Genomic DNA, 17801 nt, shown 5'->3' on the forward strand with positions numbered 1-17801 from the left:
TACACACACACACACACACACACACACACACACTAATATAAAAAAAATAACCAGCCCTATCATTTAAAGTGTGAGCCATTCTACCTTCAGAGTGGGTGAAGATCCAACATGTGCAGGTGGAGGGTTGCCTTGCCATCCCTGAAGTCTGTAGATATGGCCAACACGAGAACATGGTACAAAGAGCAGTTGGCCGCCACACTGCCAGATCTACATAAGCATACAGAAACTGTGAATATTTCTATTGGTAAACCCTTAGAAATAATGTATGAGATATGTATGTATTCACCCTCAATGCATACAAATAATTTCATGTCTACCTTGTATGATATTTCAAAATTCTCTCCTCCCCATATCTGTAGTCCTGGATCATACAGACCCAGTTCAAAGAAGAAGTCTCTCTCTATAGCAAAGAGACCACCTGCCATGGCTGGAGACCTATAGGTATAAATACAGACACAAGTACTGTATATGAAAATCAAATAACCACATCAGCTACTCTTTTCAGTTTTGTTTGAGAATCAAATACTAAATAGCTGTTAATTTCTGTCTGAACACTGCACCTATATGGCCTTAATTTAAAGCACAGTTAGTTGCTGTATAACTGACTAAGAGCATGAATATGTTTGAGTACTTGCCAGTACAGAGTACACTGTATATACAGTTCAATGCAGCAAGAAATGGAAGACTTTTAAATATCTGCGCGCGCACACACACGCACACACACATACACACACAAAGCAAATATATACACAACCCCATTTCCAAAAATGTTGGGATGCTATATATAATGTAAATAAAAATTGAATGCATGGATTTGCAAATCATTTAAATCAGAATTAATTATAAATAGTACAAAGACAATACATCAAATGTTGAAACAGCAAAATTTTGCTTTAAAAAAAAAATGCTCATTTTAAATTTGATACCACCATAACACATTTCAAAAATGAGGGGATCAGGGAAAGTTTACCACTCTGTTGCATCACCTCTTCTTTTAATATCACTCTGTGTTTGGAAATTAATGAGACCAAGAACTTTAGTTTTGAAAGCAAAATGTTTTGAGCTGCTCAACACTTCTGAGTCTTTCACCGCCTAATGCACCAAAATGTTTTTTCAATAGGAGACAGGTCTGCACTGCAGGGATGCAAGATTAGCAGTCAGACTCTTATTTCAAAGGCACTCTGTTGGAATAAGAGCAGAATGTGGTTTGGCATCGTCTTACCGAAGAAGCAAGACTTTTCCTGAAAAAGACATCATCTGGATGGCAGCATGTGTTGCTCCAAAACTCATAAACGTAGATGTGCAAATTACCCATGTTATGTACACTAGTGAATCCCATGCCATCACAGGTGCTAGCTTATGAACTGTGTGCTGATAACAAAATGGTCCCGTCTCCTCTTTAGCCTGGAGGACACGGCATCCATGATTTCCAAAAAATGTGAAATTCTGACTCCTCAGACCACAAGACCATTTTCCACATCACCTCAGTCCATCTTAAATGAGGTCAAGCCCAGAGAAGGTGGTTGTGTCCCTGGATCTGGTTTATGGTTTTATTTTGCATGGTAGAATTTTAACTTGCAGTTGTAGATGAAGTTTTCTCTGTCGCTCATTTTTTAGAAGAGGGGGAGGGCTGCTCCCCTGTCACATTCACAGCTAGCTTTATGTTTATACATGGTGTGTGTAATGCTAATGCTTGAGGTATGAAGACAGTCATTTTTACACTGAGATCCTGCACTACTGCTGGTCCAGAAGCCCCTTACACCCTGCCCTTTTGAGGCAGGATTGGAGCACCTTTATTCTGTCTTTTGAAAGATTCAGCCTCAATTGGATGCTCTTTTTATACCCTATCATGAAACTGACCTGTTGACAATTAACCTAAGTAGTTGTGAGGTGTTCCTCCAGATGTTTCTTTTTAGCATTACACAACTTGTCCAGTCTATTGTTGTCCCTGTCCCAATGTTTTTGGAATGTGTTGCTGGCCTCAAATTCAGAATATAAACCAAAATATACAAACTATATTAATTTGAACATACATCTTATCTTTGTACAGCTAGCAAAGGAAGGTGGGGTAAAAGAGGGTTTCAAATCATTTTAGTTCAGTTTTTATTTACAGAGCATCCCAACTTTTTTCGAAATTGGGTTGTGTGTGTGTGTGTGTGTGTGTACGCGCGTGTGTGTGTATATTTATACACATACACATACAGTCATGGCCAAAAATATTCTTCTCCCACTAAACTGTTGCAATCAAATTGTTTGGTATGATCATGTTTATTACTTTTGTTTCCATTGAAACATCACAAAAAACAGAGAAAAAAGCCAAATCCGATACATTCCACACAGAACTCCAAAAATGGACTGAAAAGAATTATTGACACATTTTCAAAATCATCAGAAATAGTTGTATTTCAAGCATGTGATGCTCCTTTAATTTGTAATGGAACTCACCTGTAGCAATCAGCAGGTGTTGGCAATATACAAATCACACTTGCACCTAGCTAAAATGGAGAAAAGTTGACTCAACCTTTGTATCATGTGGGGCACACTGAGGAAGGAAAAAGAAAGAACAGCAAAGAATGGTCTGGGGACTCGAGAACCACAGTAGTGAAAAAGCATCAACACTCTCAAGGCTACAAGTCCATCTCCAGAGATCAAGCTGTTCCTGTGTCCACTGTGCACAATATTGTCAAGTTTACAGCCCATGGCGCTGTGGCTAATTTGCCTGGACATGGACAAAAAATAGATGACAGATTGTAATGACTGATTGCAATGACGGATTCTTCATCTATTTTCCTCTCTTGAATGGTGGATAAAGAACCTTGATCAACTTCCAACTTCCAGGCACAGGATCAGCTCACACTATCCATCGCTATCTGAATGACAAGGGAAACTATAGTAGGAGACCAAGGGGGAAAATGAAATGAGGTCTTCAAAGAAAAGAACATGGTCCCTACAGTTAAACACGGTGGAGATTTACTGTTGTTTTGGGGTTGATTTGCTGCTGCAGGCACTGGGTGCCTTCACGGCATTATGAAATTTGAGGAGTACCAACGAATTGTGAGCCACAATGTTGGGCCCAGTGTCAGAAAATTGGGTCTCTCTCAGATGTCATAGGTCTTACAGCAGGACAATGACCCAAAGCAGACTACAAAAAGCACCAGAAATGGTTTCAGACAATGAGCTGGAGAGTTCTGAAATGGCCAGCAATGAGTCAAGATCTAAATCCCACAGAGCACCTGTGGAGACTTCAAAACAGCAGTTGGGAGAAGGAATCCTTATAATCTGAGACCTGGAGCAGTTGGCAAAAGATGACTGGTCTGAAATTCCAGTAGAGAGGTGGAAAGAACTCAGTGATGGTTACAGGAAGGACAATTATTTTGTCCAAAGGGCATGCTACCAAATATTACATTGAGGGAGTCAATAATACTGTCCAGACCATTTTTGGAGTTCTGAGTGAGGGTTAAACATGGGGGAGAGTAAAGATGTCAAAATTTCATTCAAATATGTGTCCTGCTTTGGAGGAGGTGTTAGGTAAATTGCTTCTACTCCACTGCTCATAATCCATTACGGACCGATTTTACTGCAGAACACAAACTCGTCTCTATTTCACTTTGTGTGTGTTTGTGAGCGCCCCCTCCCCTGATCTTTTCTTTAACACAGAGAATAGGGAAGCAAAGCTTTGCTCAGCCAACATAAGGATATAGCAATGTTGCCATTAAGTGGTATCTGTGTGTTTGTATCAGATAACTTTATCAGTACTAGAGGGTGGCATTGGACATGGTATTATCATTATTAACAACAACAGCAACAACAAGACAGAAGAGCAGAGTGACAGAAAACAAGCACAATAAATAATTAGTGACAGTAAAGCTGAACAGAAAAGACATAATAAATAAAAATGTGATTAGGGGAAGGTAAAGGTGATGGTACCCCAGTCCAAAGAACCAGAAGCTCCTGCAGAATTTGCTAACACAAACATATCACTCCCGTGGCTGTTAAATTAGGACCCAGTCTTACTGAATCCAACGCTGTTATGTCCATTAAAGTTCCTGTAGGTCAAGTGGCATTGGCCTTGAATACTGTAGTTCCAATAAAAACAGCAGAAAGCCAGACTAAGGGTAGAAGGTATGTGAGAGTTAATTCCACAAAACACTGTAGTGGCACATCAACTCCCAGCAATAAAAATGTTAGAGCACAGAGGCAGTCACTGGAGAGGACAGTACCACCAGAAGGAGATAGCCTTGGCTTAGTTTTTAGTTGTGATTTGCAGCAAGGATTAGACTTAGCTTTAATAGTTAGATGTATTTTATATATTAGGTATGTGATTTTTTCCTCAATATGATTCAATGCACGATATGGTTTGTAGGATTCAGGATTCACTAAAAATTCAGTGACAATGCATGACTAGCTGCAGACTTACTTGTACATTATTCCGCTTTTTTCCCTTTTTCTATCACTGGTTTGATTATGTAAAGAACAGCCAGATATATTGACTTATGCTCTGTTATTTACAAAAAATATTAAGTCACTGGTGTATGGACACAGCAAGGTATATCACTAGACAAAGCAATACATTTTGTGATGTTTTTGTATTGTGAAATATTGAATTTTGATATACTGTCCTATCTATTTATATTTATCAAACAGGAGACATTAATGATAAGAGAGGGTTGTCTAGTTCTGGGCTCTTGTTTCCATTGGCCATAATATTTTCTTGGCAGAGGTGCAGCTAAGCTAGGTGTATTATGTGTTTATTGCGGTCTAGTTTGCCACTTAATATGTTTTTTTCAGTGGTAATCGGGTATGTTTTTCAAACTTGCTAATTTATTTGAAAGGAGACCACGTGAACATGAATCATTGTTGCAAGGAAAAAGCAAGCATAGTACAGATGCAACAAAATTCATGGTTTGGTTGATATCATAGCTTTGGGGTCACGGCTTTCAGTTTGGTACATTCTTGGTAAAGCAAGGGGTGGGCATTTTCAATTTCAATATGCATTTTATGTATGTCAGAAAAAGATAAATGTGTCTTAAATGTCTGGCTAAGACCATAAAGAAGATAAACACTTCTTCAGTTTCAACATAAAGTACTGTAAAAACCAAATACGCACTGCACATTGCTTATTCTATTTTCATGTTCCTATGTAAGATGCTGAGTTTGTTCACATTCTCCAGCACAACACAAGACCTACTTGCAGTAACAGTGTACCATTCTGTAGAGAAAACTTTCTCACTTGGTACATACAGTATTTACCCGGAACAGTGAGGTAATAGTTTTATCCAACACTTTAGACATGTCTTTTACATCACTCAACAGATGAAATTCCAGTCTATCAAATGTGTCAGTTGATACTGAGCACCAAAAGGGTGCATCTCTGCCACATTTTTTAAGCTTCAGGTCTATTTTTTTCCTCTGGCATATTTAGTAAAGCATAATCTCTAAAGACAGCTGTTTAAATCACTCAAATCCCAAGTTCTTTTCTGTTGCAAACCTTTTACTGATACCTATTATGACTGGTCAGGCTATGTAACTGTAGCAAGTTGGGGAAAATTCATTCACAAAAACATGTCAATTTCTTCCTGATGAGCCTACATGAAAACTGTCAGGCAGCCAGGTCAAGACCTTTGTCTGGCCACTGACCTACTGACAGACAGCTGTTCTGATAACACTGAACGCGCTGACCTACTGACAGATAGACAGCTGTTCTGATAACACTGAACGCTTTTCTCCTGCTTTCAGATGTGAATTCTCAGCAAATCTGTGGCATACTGAAAGGACGCCAACATATCCTCTAACTGTACTTTGTCTTGTTCACTTGTAGGACTGACTGACAGCTGCAATCAACATTTCATCTTTGCCAATAAGTTTCACTGGGTTATTGGCACAAGGCTTTTTTCCCTAACTACTTTTAGGCATACGCAGAAAACCTCTAAACTATTTCAAGTTAACCAAACAATAGATACATGCCCTAAACCGTTACTAGCAATAGATATAGATATAATTAAAGATATAGAGAGATATAGATAGAAAAAGAGAGAAAAAGCAAAAGAGAAATAGAGATAAAAATAGCGAAAGAAAAAGAGTTGGTATTAAATATCCGCTGTTGGTACCTATACATCCTAATGTTAATATTTCTGTTTTTGAAGTTGATTTAGACAGTTTTAGTGGAAAGAGTTGGTTTAAGACAAGCGTTTCATCAAAACCATGCCATAGTAGCAGTCTGAATAGAAGAAATATGATTAGCATTAATCCTGGTTAGGCTAGATATGTTGTCTTTGTGTTGTCCACATTATTTATGTGGTATTGTTTCTCTACCTATATGGCTCAGTTCGTGTTTTTCTGAGTTTTTTTTCTCTGTCTCCCAGAGGAACTCTCTTCCAGAGCATGCTCCAATCCCAGGCTCCTCTAGCAAAGCCGTCCTCGTCTCCTCCACCCTGGGGATCGAAGGTGAACTTCTGGCCATCGATGGAGTCGATCAGAGGCACTGTACACACCGTTCTGACAGAGTGGTGAGTGGGGCCCATTCATACAAGATACATGGGGAAGAAGTGTAGGGGTGGTGTACATTAAGCAGAAAAAACAGGCAAATAAGACAGGAGTGCCAGTAAAAACACAAACACATGGGGTGGGGTTGGGAACAGTACATACCAAGACACAGAGGAATGAAAGGATAGGAGATGGAGAAACAAACAGAACAGGGATTAGTATCAGCATGCTGGCTGTGAGGTGTGTACCAGTAGGGCTGGGTGGTATGTTTTCTCTTGGCCTTCTCTCTGTGGCTAAGTGGCACTCTCTTCCAGAGCAGGCTCCAATCCCATGCTCCTCTAGCCAGGCCATCCTCATCGCCACCCTGCTGGGGCTCCATATTGTACTCATTACCATCTATATAGTCTATCAGTGGTACTGTACATACTGTCCTACAAACAAACAAACAAACAAACAAACAAACAAACAAACAAACAAACAAACAAACAAACAAACAAACAAACAAACAAACAAACAAACAAACAAACAAACAAACACATACCTTTGTCTGATTTGGACTATGATGATTAAATACATCTGTCAACAATATTTTTGCTTTACACTGTGTAATACAGTGCTCCATTGGGTCAAACATGGAGGAAGCTATAGTATAAATAATGCCAGAGATGACAGATGCACAGCAAATTAAGGTGTGCCTTATTCCTGCATATACACTGAGACTGTGCACAGCATACACTAAAAAGGCATCAACAGATACAATACTAAATACTCTAGTGTGTACCTTTACAGAGTGCCCTGATTTTCACCTGTGGCCATACCCTTTTTTGCATAAATACACATGGTACTGAATACTGCAGGCTGTCAAACCTGTCTCAGTGTGTTACCTGTCTTTTGAAATAGGAGCAACCAGTGGAGCATACCAGTTGATCCCAACCTCACAGTGAGCATCCAGGTAGATTAACACCTAAAAAACAAATAGACAAACATTTGGATGACTGTATTGCTTTTTGTTAAAAAATGTGATCATGCATGATCATAGCAATTAATGCAATGTTTCCCATAGAATTAGATTATACTTGTGGTGGTAGATCGCAGGCTTTCATATTTTTTTTAAATAAATTTATTAAATACAGTAATACTGTATCTCTGTAGCTATTGTCCCTTTGTAGCTTCTGCACTAGCTGGCTCTCCCACAGCTGCATATTGGCAGTTGTTACTGTTTCCTACATCTCTTTCCCTCCCTCCTGGCCCTCTCTTGCTGCTTCAGCAGCACTGGCAAAGCCTGGAAATATTCGAAGCAAATTAACTGCAACTGCAACTGGTCAGACCAATTCAGCTCTCCCATGTGCATTTTATTACATTTCTAAGGTTAACTTTGGTCCAGACTGTCTGTGCCTCCTCAGAATGAGTGCTTTGGGTCTAGGAAAATATTTTTCAATATTCCTCTGGACTGAGGGAGCAAACATTCTGCATCAGAGTTGAAGAATTAGCATTACAAATTTCCACTTGCAGAGAAGTAAACATCTAGAATATACAGCATGCTAACCTCAGCAAAAACTAAGTTATTCTAACATTAGCCAACTATCCTTACTAAGTTACTAATAACTTATTAGAAGACTTAGATCGCCACGATTGACAGGGTTGTGAAAAAAATCAAAGACACAGAGGAGGAACTGTTCACAAAGTGTCTGTTGTCTCTGTGTGAGGAGAGAGCTAGACAAAGCAAGGCGAGGAGCGGCTGAGAGAATGAATGAACTGTGCACTGATGAAATAGCAAGGGGAAACTGTTCTGTAGGTAATCACAGATTGCATAGTTATCTCACATGGCAAGCCCTTTTAACATTAAATAGGTGAACAGGTGATTGAAATCATGATTTGGTACAAAAGTGGTATCCAAGAAAGGCCGGGCCCTTTAGGAGCAAACATGGGCCAAGGACCACCAGTTTGCCAACATATGTGTGAGAAAATTATTGAAATGTTCCTCAGAGAAGGATAGGAAGGGATTTAGATATTTCACCCTCTATGGTGTAGAACATAATTAAAAGATTCAAGGAATCTGGAGGGATTTCAGGGCAAGGGCACAAGCCTAAACTCGGTCATCAAGCTTAGGCTTGCTCCAATCCCTCAGACAGCACTGCATCAAGAATCATCACTCTTCTATAAGCAATATAAGCACATGGGCTCAGGATTACTTTGGCACACCTGTGTCAGGCACTACAGTACATAGTTACATCCACAAATGCTGCTTAAAACTGTATTATGCCAAAAGGAAACCCTATGTCAACCCTGTCCAGAAGTGCAGTCGACTGCTCTGGGCTCAGAGGCATCTGGGATGGATCATCGTTACACAGTGGAAACATGTACTGTGGTCAGACGAATCCGTATTTCAGGTCTTTATTGGAAGGAATGGATGCTGTTTGCTCTGGACCAAAGATGAAAAGGACCAACCAGACTGTTAGCAGCAACAAGTGCAGAAGCCAGGGTCTGCCATGGTCTGGGGTTGTGTCAGTGTCCTTGGCAAAGGTAACTTACACTTCTGTGATCACACCATTAATGCTGAACAATACAGAGAGAAGTTGGAGCAACATATGCTGCCTTCAAGACATCTTTTCCAGGAACACCCAAGCATATTTCAACAAGACATACCTCATACTGCACACATTACTAAGGCCTGGCTGTGGAGGAAAAGGGTGTGAGTGCTGGACTGGCCTGCCTGTAGTCTCAACCTGTCCCTAACATAGAATGTGTGGCACATTTTGAACCGCAAATTACCAATGAAGACCCAGTACTGGTGTGCACCTTAAAGAACCCATGGCATGCTTTTCTGTTTTTACTGACTTATCTACAAGGTTACAATGACGAAAGATTACCTTAAACGTGACTGAAAGGCCAAAAAACAAGGTGTACCCATGTTATGGAACTTGCAGAAGGAACTCTGTGTATACAAGTCTTGCAAACTCTCACTGGTGAGACCCCCCCCCCCAGCTATGTAAAGACTTACCCATTAGCTTTTGGGTTTATGGATTTTCTTGAATAGTCATCATCTCCAGGCAGTTGCGAGCTTGCCTGACATCCACCAGTCCCATTTTAAAAGTGGAATTTTTCAACTACACAGGGTTTTGTGGACACTTTCTGCTGCTGCACTGTGACCAGAGGATGTGGAGAAAGATACAGGGTCTGAGGTTACTGCATGTCCAGGAATGTTCATGTACAGGGACCCACTGATCAGATGTAACCTACAAGCAGCCAGCCAGTGAAGCTCCCCATGGTGGTGAATGATCAGCTCATTAATGCTGAATTCCCACGGAGCACGGTGCCTGTTTGTTTTGAATGCTTGAGGCCACTGTTTGTGACTGCTTTGGTAATGTGGCCTATAATGCGAGTGATTTGTGGGGGAAGCAATCCCCAGTTAAATTTACCAACCTTGAAGTTTCCACTACTTGGTGGGACGTAACACAATGTAAAAAAAAAAAAAAAAATAACTGTTGCATGCCTGTTAACGTGTTGTTTCTGTAGAGAGAATTATTGCAAGGCTGGAGACGTTTCTATTTCTGCATTTTGCCAAGTAAAATATGGGGTTTCTCAATTACCCGCTTTGTTTAGAGTGTTACAAATGTATTTTCATCAGTACATATATTGTTCTTTAGCTATCTATAGAGGAGAAATTCAAATTAATGCTGTTGCGGTTTGTTGTGCTGTTCACTTTCATGTCCTGGCTTGAGCATGTCAGGTAGGATTTGAGCTATTTTCATTATCAAAAATGTAGCTTATTTGCCAAAATTTTTTTGTTTATGCATTGTTGCAACTACCTGACCGGCAATAGGAGTTGTACGCATTCACAAACTATCCTCTCATTTTCAGGAGGAGGCTCTCCTTGTGATACTGGGTTTAAATGTTCTGAAATAATTAGACTATTTGGAGTTATGATGGGTGCAAAGGTAATCTAGAGGTACCCAAGATTAAACAATAAATGGCCAGAAATGAGCATGCCATGGGTAATTTAAAAGACATTTAATGACAAAGATACCAAGTGATTAAATGTGTCAGGAGTAATTTTACATCTCCACCTCACGAGTTATTGATAAACACACACGCACACACCACCTCCTTTTACCTTCCCCGAAGCAGCAGTGCGGTCTCCTCGATGTACAGAGTGCGTTTGTAGTTGAATCGCGGAGTCAGAAAGCCAAGTCTCGGTGAGAATTGGAGCACAGCATTCTCTGATTTCTCGTTGTACTGTAATACTAGCCCTAGGCTTGTCCAGTTTGTTTTCCAGAGACTGTACGTTAGCTAGGAAGAGGCTGGGTAATGGCGGTCGGGTAGCGCGAGCTTTTAGCCTACCATGGAGTCCTCCGCGCTTGCCTCGCTTGCGTCTCCGTCTTCGGGTCGCTCTCCTGATTTCAGCCTGCTCGCTTGTGCCTGGTGCTCCGGGGGCTCACTGAGGGTGATGGTGGTTGTTGTTGTTGTTGTTGCGAGAGTGGACAATGAGTCGTAGCTCTGGTGGTATGAAACCAGTGAATTGCCAGTGGCTGTGTGAGTTGGCGATATCCAGCAATGCTGTCTGTTGTATGTAAGCAGTGCATGACATTTGTGCACTGCAAAAAAAGTAAAAAACACAAAAAAGAAGAAAACAAAGAAAAAGCTGACATTCAAGAGTGGAATGCGCAAACACGTCTGCCTTGGTGGGCGCCATGTTTGGTTTCTGTCAAGTCAGGAGGTTTCCCAACCAGAAGCCCTGGATAAAAAAATCAGGTACACCACATGCTGCGTGCTCGCACTCATGCATTCAGATCAGGCGATGAGACGGAGTACAGAGCTGCAAAGTACAGACTGAGGAAGGCCATTACAGTGGCCAAGAGGCAGTACAGAGAGAAGCTGAATGGCTTCTATTCTACTGCTGACTCCGGACGGATGTGGCAAGGCCTGCAGCACATCACAGACTAGAGGACCACCATTAGCATCATCAGCTCCACAGCCAACCTGCCGGATGACCTCAACACCTTCTACACCCGCTTTGAGACCTCCAGCCACAACACAGAGAGGAGTTGCACACACACACACACACCAGCGAGCAGCCGGGCAGCGGCATTTTGCACTGCATTTGCTGCTTAAAGTGCCTTAGATTTTGTGTTATTTATTTATCTACTTTATATTTCACTTGTATTTTTGTGACATTCATGTGGACGGCAAAGTAAGAATTTCATTGTAAAGGGAAACACGTTTCCTAACTGTGCATATGACAATAAACACTTTGACCTTGACCTTTTTCCCTCTGCCTGTTCTACAGTCAATACTGGTTGTTTGCTCTGAGTTCAAGTGTTGCCTCTTGGATCCAGTTCTGTGTTATCTGACGGTGCACATCGTAACAAATTTAGAACATTTAAAAGATATCCAAATTATCTTTTTGGATATCGCAAATGAAGATTTCACTAGTCAAAATCCCATTGTAGATATCTGAAACTGTAGATTTGGCTAATCAAAACTACAGTGCAGAAATCTTAAATCTGAGGTTTGACTAGTCATAATTGCTTTTAGGATATCTTTGTAAAGGTATTTATGGACACCATTTTAACATTAGAAAGTTAGGGTAACTATCCATAATTGTGATTCATATCTACATTTACATTTTGACTAGTAAGAATAACAATTCAAGATATATACAATTTCATTTTGACAAGTCACAATTCTCTCATTTTCTATACCACTTAGTCACAATTCCACTTTGGATATCCAAAATGACATCAGCCACATGAATTTGAATATCCAATATGATGTGAAATAACATCCCTTGCCCCCCATTTCTGCTGGTCAGCACAAATCACGGAGCTCAAAGTGTAGAGCAGCAGCATTATGTATGAATGGATGATGTTAAACAGATTTTGATTTTACTGGCATCTCAGTCCAAACAGACTACATTTTTTGAATGTTACCTGTTTGATTCTCAGGGTAGTTGCAGTATAACTTTCATAACTTTCTAATTTATGTTTATGCTAGCTTTGCTGTACGATGATACAATATGTAGCAAAGATGCTAGCCTTCTTTTATGTTGACATTTTAATATACAGTCACGAGAAAAGGTACTGGCACCATTTGCATTTTCTCAGTTTTCTGCATAAATGGGTCATGGAATGTGATCTGGTCTTCACCAAAGTCACAAATATCAACAAAAACAATAGTTCTAAGATGATAAAACACAGTCATGCTATTTCATGTCCTTATTGAATACAGCCATTAAGCATACAAAGTGATGGTGGAAAACGTACAGTATTGTTCAAAATAATAGCAGTACAATGTGACTAACCAGAATAATCCAGGTTTTTAGTATATTTTTTTATTGCTACATGGCAAACAAGTTACCAGTAGGTGCAGTAGATTCTCAGAAAGCAAACAAGACCCAGCATTCATGATATGCACGCTCTTAAGGCTGTGCAATTGGGCAATTAGTTGAAAGGGGTGTGTTCAAAAAAATAGCAGTGTGGCATTCAATCAGTGAGGTCATCAATTTTGTGAAATAACAGGTGTGAATCAGGTGGCCCCTATTTAAGGATGAAGCCAGCACTTGTTAAACATGCATTTGAAAGCCTGAGGAAAATGCGTCGTTCAAGACATTGTTCAGAAGAACAGCGTACTTTGATTAAAAAGTTGATTGGAGAGGGGAAAACCTATAAAGAGGTGCAAAAAATTATAGGCTGTTCAGCTAAAATGATCTCCAATGCCTGAAAATGGAGAGCAAAACCAGAGAGACGTGGAAGAAAACGGAAAACAACCATCAAAAGGGATCGAAGAATAACCAGAATGGCAAAGGCCCAGCCAATGATCAGCTCCAGGATGATCAAAGACAGTCTGGAGTTACCTGTAAGTACTATTACCTGTAAGTACTTTGACAGTTAAGGCCCTTTCACACCAGACGCAAATTTAACGCGCGATTTATTCACGCGTCAATAATATTTTTCGAACCAATAACTTGTCAATGATACATTGCACACCGCCGACGTAATTTCGCGATGCGAAAAGCGACATTAATTTTTTTCGCCTCCGGGTCGATTTTTCCAACTCGTCACGGCGACGGCAGCACTTCTGACCAATCACAATGCAGCTTGACACGTCGAATTCAACATGGCGGACCACTTAATCCAATTTGTTTCAGGGAATTCAGTTATCTATGATAAAAAGGACAAAAACTACAAAGATAATGAATACAGAGATAACGTATGGAGATGGATAGCAGAGGATCTTCACTTGCTTGTGAACTAAACTGATTTCATTACAAATAAAGTAGATTCTCAGAAAGCAAACAAGACCCAGCATTCATGATATGCACGCTCTTAAGGCTGTGCAATTGGGCAATTAGTTGAAAGGGGTGTGTTAAAAAAATAGCAGTGTGGCATTCAATCAGTGAGGTCATCAATTTTGTGAAATAACAGGTGTGAATCAGGTGGCCCCTATTTAAGGATGAAGCCAGCACTTGTTGAACATGCATTTGAAAGCCTGAGGAAAATGGGTCGTTCAAGACATTGTTCAGAAGAACAGCGTACTTTGATTAAAAAGTTGATTGGAGAGGGGAAAACCTATAAAGAGGTGCAAAAAATTATAGGCTGTTCAGCTAAAATGATCTCCAATGCCTTAAAATGGAGAGCAAAACCAGAGAGACGTGGAAGAAAACGGAAGACAACCATCAAAATGGATCGAAGAATAACCAGAATGGCAAAGGCCCAGCCAATGATCAGCTCCAGGATGATCAAAGACAGTCTGGAGTTACCTGTAAGTACTGTGACAGTTAGAAGACGTCTGTGTGAAGCTAATCTATTTTCAAGAATCCCCCGCAAAGTCCCTCTGTTAAAAAAAAGGCACGTGCAGAAGAGGTTACAATTTGCCAAAGAACACATCAACTGGCCTAAAGAGAAATGGAGGAACATTTTGTGGACTGATGAGAGTAAAATTGTTCTTTTTGGGTCCAAGGGCCACAGACAGTTTGTGAGACGCCCCCCAAACTCTGAATTCAAGCCACAGTACACAGTGAAGACAGTGAAGCATGGTGGTGCAAGCATCATGATATGGGCATGTTTCTCCTACTATGGTGTTGGGCCTATTTATCGCATACCAGGGATCATGGATCAGTTTGCATATGTCAAAATACTTGAAGAGGTCATGTTGCCTTATGCTGAAGAGGACATGCCCTTGAAATGGTTGTTTCAACAAGACAATGACCCCAAACACACTAGTAAACGAGCAAAGTCTTGGTTCCAAACCAACAAAATTAATGTTATGGAGTGGCCAGCCCAATCCCCGGACCTTAATCCAATCGAGAACTTGTGGGGTGATATCAAAAATGCTGTTTCTGAAGCAAAACCAAGAAATGTAAATGAATTGTGGAATGTTGTTAAAGAATCATGGAGTGTAATAACAGCTGAAAGGTGCCACAAGTTGGTTGACTCCATGCCACACAGATGTGAAGCAGTTATAAAAAACTGTGGTCATACAACTAAATATTAGTTTAGTGATTCACAGGATTGCTAAATCCTAGAAACAAAAACGTTTGTACAAAATAGTTTTGTGTTTGTACAGTCAACGGCAGACACTGCTATTTTTTTGAACACACCCCTTTCAACTAATTGCCCAATTGCACAGCCTTAAGAGCGCGCATATCATGAATGCTGGGTCTTGTTTGCTTTCTGAGAATCTACTGCACCTACTGGTAACTTGTTTGCCATGTAGCAATAAAAAATATACTAAAAACCTGGATTATTCTGGTTAGTCACATTGTACTGCTATTATTTTGAACAATAGTGTAATGGCAACACTAGGCTTATGCAGAAAACTGGGAAACCGGAGTGCCATTACTTTTTCTTGTGACTAAAGAAAGCTCCTATGATAAACATAACCTATTTAAGGTGAAAGCCAAGCTTAAAGATGTTTTATGACTTAACAACAGCAACCCAATAACAGTGTAGTTGCGCCCATGGACCTAAGCTTTTTTCTGGAGATGTTTTTTTCAGTTATGAAAAAACATAAAGCTGCGACCTCCAACACCCGTTCGAGCAGCTGGTCATGCAGAACATCAAGTCCATCCTTACTTCCTCCCTCCCACAACCCATTTCAGTTTGCATACAGGTCATACAGGTCCACAGAGGATGCGATTTCTGCTGTTCTCAGTCCAGCCCTCACCTACCTAGATTCAAAAATTCTTACATGCAAATACGGTTCCTAGACTTCAGTTCAGCATTCAACACTATCATTCCCCAGCAGCTCATACAAAAACCTGGACACATGGGACTCAAAAACTCTCTTTGCAACTGGGTGCTGGACTTTCCCCCACTGACCAGCAACGGTGCTGTAGTGGAGAGAGTGAGCAGCACCAAGTTCCTGGGGATGCACATCCCTGAGGACTTCTCCTGGACCAACACCACCACATTACTGGCCAAGAAGGCTCAAACATGCCTCTACTAACTCTGCAAACTGAGGAGAGTTAATGTCCCACCCCTCATCATGCGCTCTTCTGAAGATGGCGCCGACAGCAATGGCAGCCTTGGTTACTCGCGCTCTCTTGTGTTTGTTGTTTTTCTTTGTTTTCTCTGTCTTTTGCAACCCATCCCGGATTACTTTTACCAGAGAAGAACTGTTAAATATTGGACAACTCACATCGAACTACCTTTCTCCGATTTTTGTGAACGAAGAATGCTGTATGGACATTCTGATTGGAGGCGCAGCTGCCATATACGGGACCTAGAAGAAACGATGGTGTGGCAAACGAGCGGGCGCCTTGGTGGAGCTACGCCAGAGAGGGACAACAGGACCAACTCTGACAAAACATGCTCTGCTGCCTTGTGCTTCACAGTTTGGCTGAGTGACACCATCGCGGACAGCGCAATCCAAGTACCGGGCTTCCAGGTGTTCAGATCGGATTGCGTTATGGAGCTGTCTGGGAAAACAAGAGGAGGGGGAATCTGTCTCTAGATAAATAAAGGTTGGTGCACTGATGTCACGGTGCTACAGAGGACATGTAACATGGACTTTGAGACTAGTTATCAATTGCAAACCTTTTTATTCTCCCCGAGAATTGAACTTTTTTATTCTAATCGGAGTGTATATAAGACCACAGGGCCATTGTAGTGCACTACAGCTCCTGGCAGAACCGATAACTAGCGCTGAACTAGAACATCCCAACTCTCCACTCATCGTTCTAGGGGACTTTAACAAAGCAAATCTCTCCCATGAACTGCCAAAATACAGACAGCACGTCACCTGTCCCACCAGGGACAAAATCACACTGGACCACTGCTACACAACATTAAAAGACGCCTATCACTCTGTCCCCGCATGGTCCATCTTATTCCAACCTACAGGCCGAAACTTAAAGTTGTGAAGCCTGTGGTCAAAACAGTGAAGAGCTGACTGAGGAGGCTAAGTCAGAGCTACAGGCCTGCTTTGGCTGCACAGATTGGAGTGTATTTGAGACTGCAGCTACAGACCTGGACGAACTCACTGACACTGTGACATCTTATATCAGTGTGGATGTGTGCGTGCCCAAAAAATCCTTCTGCACATACAACAACAAGAAGCCCTGGTTCACAGCAAGACTCAAGCAGCTTCATCCTGCCAAAGAGGAGGCCTACAGGTGTGGGGACAAGATTTTGTACAGGCAGGCAGGCCAGGAACACACTGACAAGGGAGATCAGAACAGCAAAGAGGAGCTACTCTGAAAAGCTGAAAGCCCAGGTTGCAGCTGACTCCTCGTCTGTGTGGAGAAGCCTGAAAAGCATCACTGGCTATAGGAAACCATCCCCTCCCTGCTGTGGATGACCGTCAACTAGCAGACGACCTGAATGTGTTCTACTGCAGGTTTGACAATCAACACTCCCCCCTCATCTTCCCCACCTCAGACCCAGCAGCTTCTCCCCCGACAATCACCACCCTTCCCTCCAGCCCCCCACCTCTAATGATCTGTGAAAAGGATGTGTGTGGCTTCTTTAAAAAACAAAGGATCACAAAGGCACCAGGCCCAGATGGTGTGACCCCCTCCTGCCTGAAAGTTTGTGCTGATCAGCTGGCCCCCCCATCTTCACACTCATCTCCAACAGGTCACTGGAGATGTGTGAAGTTCCCTCCTGCTTCAAACACTCCACCATCATCCCAGTCCCCAAGAAACCTTCCATCAGTGGACTGAACAACTACAGACCTGTTGCCCTGCCATCTGTAGTTATGAAGTCCTTTGAAAGATTGGTGTTGGCCCACCCGAAGGACACCGTAGATCCCCTGCTAGACCCCCTGCAGTTCGCCTACCGGGCAAACAGGTCAGTGGACGATGCAGTGAACATGGC

The 17801-nt window shown here is 41.5% G+C and overlaps 1 protein-coding gene across 2 annotated transcripts in view; it reads right to left on the reverse strand.

Moving 5' to 3' along the window:
* The window catches only part of galnt7 (UDP-N-acetyl-alpha-D-galactosamine: polypeptide N-acetylgalactosaminyltransferase 7), an 89950-nt gene that overhangs the window by 28606 nt on the left and 43543 nt on the right, over positions 1 to 17801 (reverse strand). The window contains exons 6-9 of one of the 2 annotated variants that reach the window (XM_020621463.1): positions 7368 to 7447; positions 6732 to 6914; positions 318 to 435; positions 85 to 207 (exon numbers count right to left, since the gene is read on the reverse strand). In XM_020621463.1, the coding sequence (XP_020477119.1) occupies positions 85 to 207; positions 318 to 435; positions 6732 to 6914; positions 7368 to 7447 (504 nt within the window). Of the gene's footprint in view, positions 1 to 84; positions 208 to 317; positions 436 to 6312; positions 6496 to 6731; positions 6915 to 7367; positions 7448 to 17801 lie in introns of both variants that reach the window. The other variant, XM_020621462.1, reaches the window with a different exon arrangement.

The sequence above is a fragment of the Monopterus albus genome, unplaced genomic scaffold (genome assembly GCF_001952655.1).
Source record: "Monopterus albus unplaced genomic scaffold, M_albus_1.0 scaffold260.1, whole genome shotgun sequence".
In the NCBI taxonomy this organism is placed as follows: Eukaryota; Metazoa; Chordata; class Actinopteri; order Synbranchiformes; family Synbranchidae; genus Monopterus; species Monopterus albus.